This window comes from Motacilla alba, chromosome 8 (assembly GCF_015832195.1).
Source record: "Motacilla alba alba isolate MOTALB_02 chromosome 8, Motacilla_alba_V1.0_pri, whole genome shotgun sequence".
NCBI classification, from domain to species: Eukaryota; Metazoa; Chordata; class Aves; order Passeriformes; family Motacillidae; genus Motacilla; species Motacilla alba.
The window spans coordinates 722,622-731,838 of record NC_052023.1 but is presented as its reverse complement, the minus strand read 5'-3'; the positions used below and the strand labels follow the sequence as shown (position 1 = coordinate 731,838).

General features: G+C 55.5%; 1 protein-coding gene across 1 annotated transcript; it reads left to right on the top strand.

Moving 5' to 3' along the window:
• Positions 1-272: 272 nt before the first annotated feature.
• On the top strand, positions 273-8,535 carry LOC119703910 (cystathionine gamma-lyase-like). The gene is made up of 12 exons (XM_038144403.1): positions 273-434; positions 1,029-1,164; positions 1,717-1,812; positions 2,703-2,818; positions 3,059-3,190; positions 4,090-4,147; positions 4,440-4,517; positions 5,096-5,248; positions 5,508-5,629; positions 6,403-6,455; positions 7,489-7,627; positions 8,127-8,535. The coding sequence occupies exons 1-12, from the start codon at positions 273-275 to the stop codon at positions 8,133-8,135; spliced, it is 1,254 nt and encodes a 417-aa protein (XP_038000331.1). The 3' UTR covers positions 8,136-8,535.
• The last annotated feature ends 682 nt before the right edge of the window (positions 8,536-9,217 follow it).

The following is a 9,217-nucleotide window of genomic DNA, read 5'->3' as shown; positions in this document are numbered from 1 at the left end:
CTGCGGATCGTTCCGTGCTGCCGGATCGCTCCCGGTTCCTCCGGGAAAGGTTCCCCGGATCCCGGGAGGGCTCCCCGGGAGCGGCCCCTCAGGCGCGGCGCGCGGCGCCCCCCAGCGGGCGGGCCCCGCCCCGCCGGCAGCCAATGGGAGGGCGCGAGGGCCCCGCCCGGCCGGCGCCGCAGCCAATGAGGAGGCGCGAGGGCCCCGCCCCGCCGGGCTCGCGGGGCCGTTAAATGCCGCCGCGCTGAGGGCGCTCCCTCAGAGCCGCCACCATGTGCTGTAGGAAGTGCTCCGGGTACCTGCCGCCTTTCCCTCACTTCGCCACCGATGCCATCCACTACGGGCAGGAGCCCGAGCAGTGGAACTCCTGGGCCATAGTGCCGCCCATCACGCTCTCCACCACCTTCAAGCAGGCGGAACCCGGGAAGAACAGGGTGAGTGCGGCCGCCACCGGGGCACCGAGCCGCGCTCCGGCCCCGGCGTGTCCCGGCCGGGGGAGCGGGAGGCGGCAGCTCCGGGGTAGGGCAGGGAGCTCCCGGCGCGGGTGTTTCTCCCCCGTGGCAGCTGCCGGGCAAACGCGAGCATCCCGCCGGGCCGGGAGCGGGGCTCTCGCCCGGGGAGGCGGTGCGGTCTCCTCACGGGGACACCGCGGAGCCGCCGGCCCGCGGCCCCGTGCCCTGTGCTCCGGGACGGCCCCGCTGAGCAGGGAGTGGGAGCAGGGCACCCTCATGCTCCCTTCCAGCCTGACCCGGCCTGGCATTCTGAGGATGGTTGGGCTGTGCTGCCCAAGCCCTTTCTCCCACAGGTGGATGTCTGGGAGAAGCAGGAGAATGTGGCTCCTTGCCCCAGTGCACCCCAGGCCCCTTTCTCTGGCAGGGATGCCCAGCTGCATGTTGTGCCAGGACACTCCTGCTGCTCTGGGAGGAGCTGGGTGCCCTCAGCCAGGGCTCTTTAAGGAACCTAGAACTGCTGTTATCCCAGACTTTCCCAGTGCTCTCTCTGATGTTTGTTTCCTATTCCTACCCCAGGGTTATGAATACACCCGGGTTGGGAATCCGAGCCGGCATGTCCTGGAGAAGGTTATGAGCAGCCTCAATGGAGCCGGACACCGAGAGCAGCTCATGGGTTTGACATGCCTGGCTGCTGCTGATGGAGCCGAACACTGTGAGCACCTCATGGGCTGGACTCTGGGGCTGGAGCAGCCTGGGACAGGGGGAGGTGTCCCTGCCCATGGCAGGGGGTGGCACGGGGTGGGCTTTGGGGTCCCTCCATCCCAAACCATTCCATGATTCTGGGACCACGGCTCTGGCTGTTGGCCGTGGGCAGGAGCAGCTCCAGGGTGGGGAAGAGCCCAGCACTTGTGGTTCAGGAATGTCCAGCTCCATCCCTGGGTTTGTCTCCTGCTTCCTCGCTGTGGCTGCTGCCCAGGCTGAGCTGCATCCATCCTTGTGCAGCAGCCCTGGAGGCAGTGGGAGCAGGCAGCCCCTGGTCCCAGTCTGTCCCCAGTCCATTCCCAGTCTGTGACCCAGTCTGTCCCAGTCTGTCCCAGTGTCCATGCTGGTTCCATGCTGTGCACATCCATCTCCTGCTTTCACTGGCTCCACGCTCCCAGTGAGGCAGTGACAGAACAGGTTCATTTCAGAGGCAAAGTGAGGAGGGCCAAGGCAAGTCTGACTTGTTGTGTCACATCAAACACTGATGATCCTTTCTCCTCAGGCTTGGCTTATTCCTCTGGCATGGCAGCAACTCTGAACATCTGTCACCTGCTGAAGACAGGAGACACAATTATCTGCACTGATGATGTCTATGCAGGTGGGTACAGCACCCTGTGGTTTCTCTGTGCTGGGGATCCAACCTGTCTGTGGCTCTCAGGAGCTCTGAATTTCCCATGCAGGACCTCACTGCTCTTTGAAGGCTGTTTGTATCAGTCCCTCTTCCTCCCAGCTCCCCAGTGGCAGAGTGCACCCAGCTCTGCCAGATCCTTCTCAGAGCAGGGTGAGCTCCCTCCAGTTCTGGGAACTTCCCCTGCTCCTTGAAGCCTCAGCCTGGGCAGGTTTCTGCAGGGCTGAAGGTCATTGCTGCTCCTGTGGCTTGGTTTGCTACAAGGAAAGGGTTTCTCCCAAAAGAACCTCCCAGACATCACTCAGAGGTTCCCTTCAGCTCACAGAATGCACCTCCACGTTCCCTCCCTTCCTGCTCAGGTGGAGAGCTGAGTCCCTGGGGATCACCTTGGCAGAAGGGCCCAATCAATGAATTTTTAATCCAGGCAGAGTTTCCTGGCAGTGAGTGCTGCACTCCATTGCTCAGCTGCTGCTGCTGGATTCTTTGAATCTTCCCAGGGAAAGGCTTCAAAGACAGGAAGGAATAATTTTTATTGGAGTGATGGGGAACCGTAGCTGGAGTCTTCCCCTTGGTTCTTCTTGTGTGTTTAATTTCCTGATCATGAACCCCACACTGATTTCAAGTACTTCCTAAATCACTGTGATCCCATATTCCCATTGTTACTGTTTCATGATCATTAAATCTGCAACAGTCTTTAAACTTTGTATGAATAAAGAAAATATAAATGTGCCATTGATGGTGTGCAGCATAAAGCTGTGCCCTCCTGGCTGTCCCTGCATGATGCAGGAGGCTGGAGAGCAGGGAGTGAAAGGAAGTTGTTTCATTTTGTGATTTTTTTTTTGTTGTTTTTTTTTTTTTAGGCACAAGAGCATTATTTGAGAAAATAAAATGCGATTATCATTTGGAAGTGGTTTATGTTGACTGCACAAACATAAAACTGCTGGAAGATAAAATTAAAGAATATCCCACTACCAGGGTAGGGGAGAGGGAAATGGATTTTGAAGGGATGTTAAATTGTTTTATCCTTGCTCCTCTTGGGTTTGGGGTGTGTTGAGCTGAGGGGGGCAGCTTGGGGCACAGCTGGCTCCACCCTATCCCCCTGTGCTGCCTCAGGGCACAAAGCCTCAGGGAGCTGCCAGCACTGAGCACCCGGAGCCCCTGGGACTCAGCCCAGCCCTGGGAGCTCTCTGACCTGCAGGTTTTTGGGTTTGTGCAGCTGGTTTGGCTCGAGAGCCCCACGAACCCCACGCTGAAGGTGATCGACATCAAAGCCTGCGCAGATGTGGCACACAGGCGCGAGGGGGTGCTGGTGGCGGTGGACAACAGCTTCATGTCTCCATATTTCCAGGTGTGTGGGCAAAGGACAGGACTGTCCCAGTGCGGCTGGGGATCCCTTTTGGGAAGGGAAGCAGCACCAAGGAGCTGCAGCCTCTGCGTTGTAAACTCACCTGCTGTGGCTCAGCCTCAGCCCAGGTGCTGCTGCTGGTGCACCAGTGGAGGGGGCAGGGGCTGTCTGTCCTTCAGGAATGATGGAATTGTGTTCTTCCTGATGGAAATCAGAACAATTACAGTGTTCCCTCACTTTGGCCATTTTACAGCAATTCTTCTGTAGATGCTGTTCTGAGCCACAAAAGTAAAAACCAGGAGGTAATGGAAGACAAACCAAGCAACCATTGTCCAGTCTTTCTTTGAGACATCCACTTTACCTTTTTCTTCAATACTTTGTGTTTGTTTGAAGGTGCGTCTGGGGTCACCATTTGATGTGGTGGTCTTCAGGGCAGTCAGGACTTGGTGAAGGGAAGGAGAGATCTTGACTCCATTTCAGAAGGCTGGTTTATTATATTATGATATATGTTACATTAAAAAAGACCACACTATAACTATACTACAAAGAACAGAGAGAAAGATTCATCAGAAGGTGAGACAGGAATAGAAATAAAAGTTCTGTGACTCCAGAGAGTCCGAGAGCTGCTGCCCCCTGGATTGGCCACCAAGCAGAAACATCCCACACTGACCAGTTGAGAAAGCACTGCTGCATCCCACAGCAGCAGATCACAAATTGTTCACACTTGAAGCTGAGGCCCTTCAGCTTCTCAGGAGAAGAAAATCCTAGCAAAGGGATTTTCATAAAATATCATAACTACATTTGTTTGTCCCCTTGTTTATCCTGTGTGAGCTCAGAGCCCTTTGGAATGGCTGGGAATGAACCCAAACTTGAATGATGATGTTATTTTCCTTTCCTTTCAGCGTCCTTTGTCCCTTGGGGCTGACATTTGCATGTGTTCTGCAACCAAATACATCAATGGTGAGTGTGAGAGTTCAGCACATCCTGTGGGCAGGGATGGAGGGAGATTGGGAAGGAATTCCAGGCTGGGAAGGTGGGGATGCCCCAGGATCCCTGGCAGTGCCCAAGGCCAGGTTGGACACTGGGGCTGGAGCAGCCTGGGATGGTGGGAGGTGTCCCAGGGGTTTTATTGGCCCTTGGGGCTGGAGCAGCCTGGGATGGTAGGAGGTGTTCCAGGGGTTTTATTGACCCTTGGGGCTTGTGGCAGGACCCTGGAGTGGCTGATCCCATTCTTGTCCCCTGTCCTTTGTAGGGCACTGTGATGTCCTCATGGGCCTGGTCTCTGTAAACAGCGATGATCTCTATAAGAAGCTGAAGTCTCTGCAGTCTAGTAAGTCCAGACATGGAATTTGTGGCAGGAATGCTGTTCACATCCACAGCTCCTGCTGGGGAGGGTGGGCAGGCACACAAGTGGGAAATCTGCCTGGAATGTAAATTAACAGAGCTGGGAAAGCTCAATAAAAAGGGAGAGACGTTGATCTCCCCTTCCCAAGCACTTCAGGAGGGCACTGGGGCCCATCCTGGAACCACTGAGGAGCCACCTGCAGTTTGGGGGGTTGAAACTCCCTCACCCATCAGGTGTGCCAGGGTTTCCTTGCCTCGGATGATTCCAGCAATTTTCCTTCCTCTTGTCAGGAGTAAATTCCTGTCCAGGGCTGTGCCCTCTGCACTGAGGGTGCCCTGTGCCCAATGAGTGTAATCCTTGAGGCCTGAGCCTGTTAATTGGGCTCGTTAATTGGCTGCCCAGTGTGGGAGATGAGGAACAGAGATTGCCTCGGGTGTCTTCCCACTTGTTCCAGCCTCAGAAATGCTGGAGGTGAGGATGTGTTTGGCTTTGCTGAATGCAGAACACCAATGTTGCTGTGGAATTCTGTGGAATTCTCTGGAACTCTGTTCCCATTCCCACAGACCTGGGAGCTGTCCCCTCCCCCTTTGACTGTTACATGTGCAACCGTGGGCTCAAGACTCTGCACATCCGGATGAAGCTGCACTTCAAGAACGGCCTGGCTGTGGCCAAGTTCCTGGGAGATCATTGCCATGTGGAGAAGGTCATTTACCCAGGTGGGTGAGCAGGGGCTGGGGGGCATCCCGGGGCAGGGACTGGGGAGCATCCCGGGGCAGGGACTGGGGAGCATCCCGGGGCAGGGACTGGGGAGCATCCCGGGGCAGGGACTGGGGAGCATCCCAGGGCAGGGGTTGGGGAGCATCCAGGGCAGGTATTGGGAGCTGTGGTGCCTCGTGACTGGGGCTGGGTGAGGCTGAGCTGCCCCAGCTCTGCACTGGAATTCACTGGGAATTCTCCCAACTCTCTCCATTCCAGGGCTGCCTTGTCATCCCCAGCACGAGGTGGTGAAGAAGCAGTGCACGGGTGTTTCAGGGATCATGAGCTTCTACATCAAAGGGGACAAAGAAAATGCCTTTGCCTTTCTCAGGAACCTGAAGGTAGAGACAATGAAGTCACCCTCAGAGGGAGCTGAATGTGCCCTGCTGAGGGGAGGGTGAAGTGGCTTTTCTTGCCAAGTCCTTTGGCTGTGCCCCACTGTAAATCAGGGATAATTGTCCATGGGGATAATGAGAGGGAGCAAAGGGAGCCCTCAGCCCTCGGGAGTGTTTGTTTGTTTGCTTGCTCCCAGGGTGAGGCGTGTCCAGCTCAGCCCAGGAGCTGCTGCTGGCCAAGGGCTTTCTGCAGGGCTGGGCAGCTGGGGCTGGTGCAGCTCTGCTGGAATATTGCAGAGTGCCCTGAGCAGGGACAGGCACTGAGGGAGGCCCTGGCTCGTGGGGCAGAGAGGGAGCCCCTGGCTCTGGGAATGCTTGTGCTCGGTCCAACCCAGGACCTTCCACTTCAAGGGATCCAGGGGCAGGATGAGTCTGTTTTCAATCTCAGCTCTTACCTGCCAGATATGCACTTTATTCCCTAATTACAGCTACTACAGTTTATAATGTGAAAGTTATTATAGAAAAACTTGGGGGAAAAAGAGTCCCTAAACATTCCATTTCCTCAATGTCCTTGAAGAGGTCCCAGCCCGAGGCTGCCAGAGCAGCTCCAGGAGTGTGGGCAGCTCTGCCAGGGATGCTCAGGGTGGGAGTGTTGGGGTGTCTGTGCAGGGCCAGGGGCTGGATCCGTGATCCCTGTGGGCACTTCCAGCTCAGGATATTCCCTGATTCTGTGAGCTCTCGGTTCATGAGTCCATAACCTCCTTCCCTTTCTCCCACAGGTGTTCACCGTGGCCTATAGTGTGGGTGGCTTCGAGAGCCTGGCAGAGCATCCGTAAGTTCATCCTCCCATCCTCAGAGCCTCAAAAAGCTGCAGAGCACCACACAATTCCCACGGTTTCCCAGCCCCCAGAGCTGTTTTGCTGTTTTGCCTTTACCTAAACTCAGGGGCTGTTGTGCAGCACAAAGCCAGGGGACACTCCAGAGGGAGGGAATTCTGTGGGAGGGCAGAGACAGAGGAATTTTGCCTGGATGGCTGAGGCACAGTTGGTGTCCATGCAGACAATCCCAGGAGCTGCAGAGTGTTGGGATGAGGAGCAGCTGGGATTGAGCAGTGCCTTGCTCCCTGCTCACACAAGGGGCAGGTCACTGTGTGCACCCAGCTGCCTCTGCTCCCTGGCAGGGCCTCCTGGGGCCTTTTAGACTGCTCCAAACAGCATCTTCATGGAATTGCATGGTTTCACTTGGAGCCAGCTTGCTTTTTGAAAAGGCACATGGAAATTAGTGATTCTATTTAAATGTTAAATCATTTCACTCACTGATTTCACAGCAAATCTTGACCCCCTCCAGCACTGAAAGGAGCTGGTGCCAGGGGCTGAGCACATGGGGAAACCCTTCTTGCCTGTGTGCTCTGTAGCTGGAGAGAATAAACCCTGCAGAGTCCCTTGGGGCAGTCTGAGAAGGGATCTGAGAATCCAGAAATGAAACCAGGAGGTTTGATTCTGGAGGTTGCACATTGCCCACGTGCAGAGCTCACAGAGCTTCTGTAGAACAACAGAAAAGCTCTGGAAGGAGGAGGAGAAGCATTTTCTCCTTTGTCAGGTCCAGATTTTTAAATATCTGCTTCTTGTTAATGACTTGTGTCTGGGAAATACGAGCTGGAGACGCAATTCCCTGACTTGTCAGCATTCCCACCATTTCCAGGAACTGCTGCCAGGAGCTCTTTGCAGCGCTGGGGTCACACAGGTGGCACAGAGGAGGTGTCAGATCCTGCTGCATTTCAGGCGTGCTGGCAGGGAACCAGCAGGGCTGCTTTTACCAATGCAAGTCCCAAACTCTTGGGATAAAGATGTTTTTTATCCCTTCAGGGCTACCATGACCCACGCCTCAGTGCCTGAGGAGGTCAAGAAACGTCTGGGAATCACAGACACCTTGATCCGCCTCTCGGTGGGGCTGGAGGATTTGGAGGATTTGCTGGCAGACCTGGACCAGGCCCTGAAGGCTGCGGTGAGTGGGGAGTTCCCCTCCAAAAATCATCCCCACCCAGCCTTTCCCAGGGGCTGAGCCCTCAGCTCCTCCCTGATGGACCCTGGGCTGTGGAGGGAAAGGTTCCCTGTCTGCAGCCTGCTCAGGCACAGTCCCATGGATTCAGGAGCCCTTGGGGTGCCCCAGGCACAGTCCCCATGGATTCAGGAGCCCTTGGGGTGCCCCAGGCACAGTTCCCCATGGATTCAGGAGCCCTTGGGGTGCCCCAGGCACAGTTCCCCATGGATTCAGGAGCCCTTGGGGTGCCCCAGGCACAGTTCCCATGGATTCAGGAGCCCTTGGGGTGCCCCAGGCACAGTTCCCATAGATTCAGGAGCCCTTGGGGTGCCCCAGGCACAGTTTCCCCATGGATTCAGGAGAATCAAATGCTAAAATGTGACTTTAACTCATGAGAAGGAAATAAAAATGTGTGGTTGACAGAGGGGCAGAGCACAATGATCCCTCCCTTTCCTTTCTGCAGTTTGCATAAACCTTGAGGGTCAGGAAGGACCTTGGAACTGGACATGGCTGTGGACGAGGACACGGAAAACCAAACCACTCTTGCTTTGCCAGCAGAGCTCAGTGCTCCTCCTGCTCCTGCAGGGTTTGGGCACAGGGGCTGCTTCCTCCTACTGCTCTCAGATCATTCTCTTCTCACCCCCTCAGCTCAACTCAAAAACTTGATTGACCTCAGATTTATTTTAATTAGGTTGGAGATTTGATTAAAAGCTTTTCCTTCTCTTGATGCAACATTGAAGATGAAGTGAAATGCAACACCTGGCAAATAGCAAATTTTTAAAGAGGAATCTTTGTCATTTGAAAAAACCATGTGCTGTGGGAATGATTGGAATTCTTTTAATTAAAATCTGCTTTTCCTTTCCTTGCTTATATTCCCCTGTGCACGTGCTCCTTGTGTTCAAAATCAGGGGATGGAGTGACCCTGGAGCTGTTGGGATTTTCCTGTGGGAAGGCAGGAGGGGATGGAGCTGAGGGGAGAGAGGGGCTGGAGCTGAGGAGGGGCTGGGGCTGAGGCAGGACAATTCTGTACTGGCACACCCAGAATCACCTTCATTGCACAGAGGGATTAAACCCTGACAAAACCCAAGTGAAGGTGTTCCCACCCAGCCCTCCTCATTCCACAGCCTCCCACACTGGGTTGGATTGGAAAGGACCTGAAATTCCATCCAGTGCCACCCCTGCCATGGCAGGGACACCTTCCCCTGTCCCAGGCTGCTCCAGCCCCAGTGTCCAGCCTGGCCTTGGGCATTCCAGGGATCCAGGGGCAGCCCCAGCTGCTCTGGGCACCCTGTGCCAGGACCAATTCCCAATATCCCACCCATCCCTGCCCTGTGTCCGTGTGAAGCCATTGCCCCTTTTCCCTTGTCCCAGCAGAGGAGGGTTCCTGCTTACACCAGGTCAGCTCCTAGAGCCCCTCCCTGGGAAGTCCCTCAGCTCCAGATGATTTTCCAGGCAGCCCAGCCCCTGCTGTGCCCTGGAGCTGCTGCCTGGTCTGTGGGGAGCAGCAGGGTCTGCTTCGTGTCACAGGAACGTCTCCCATGGAAGGAAAAGCTG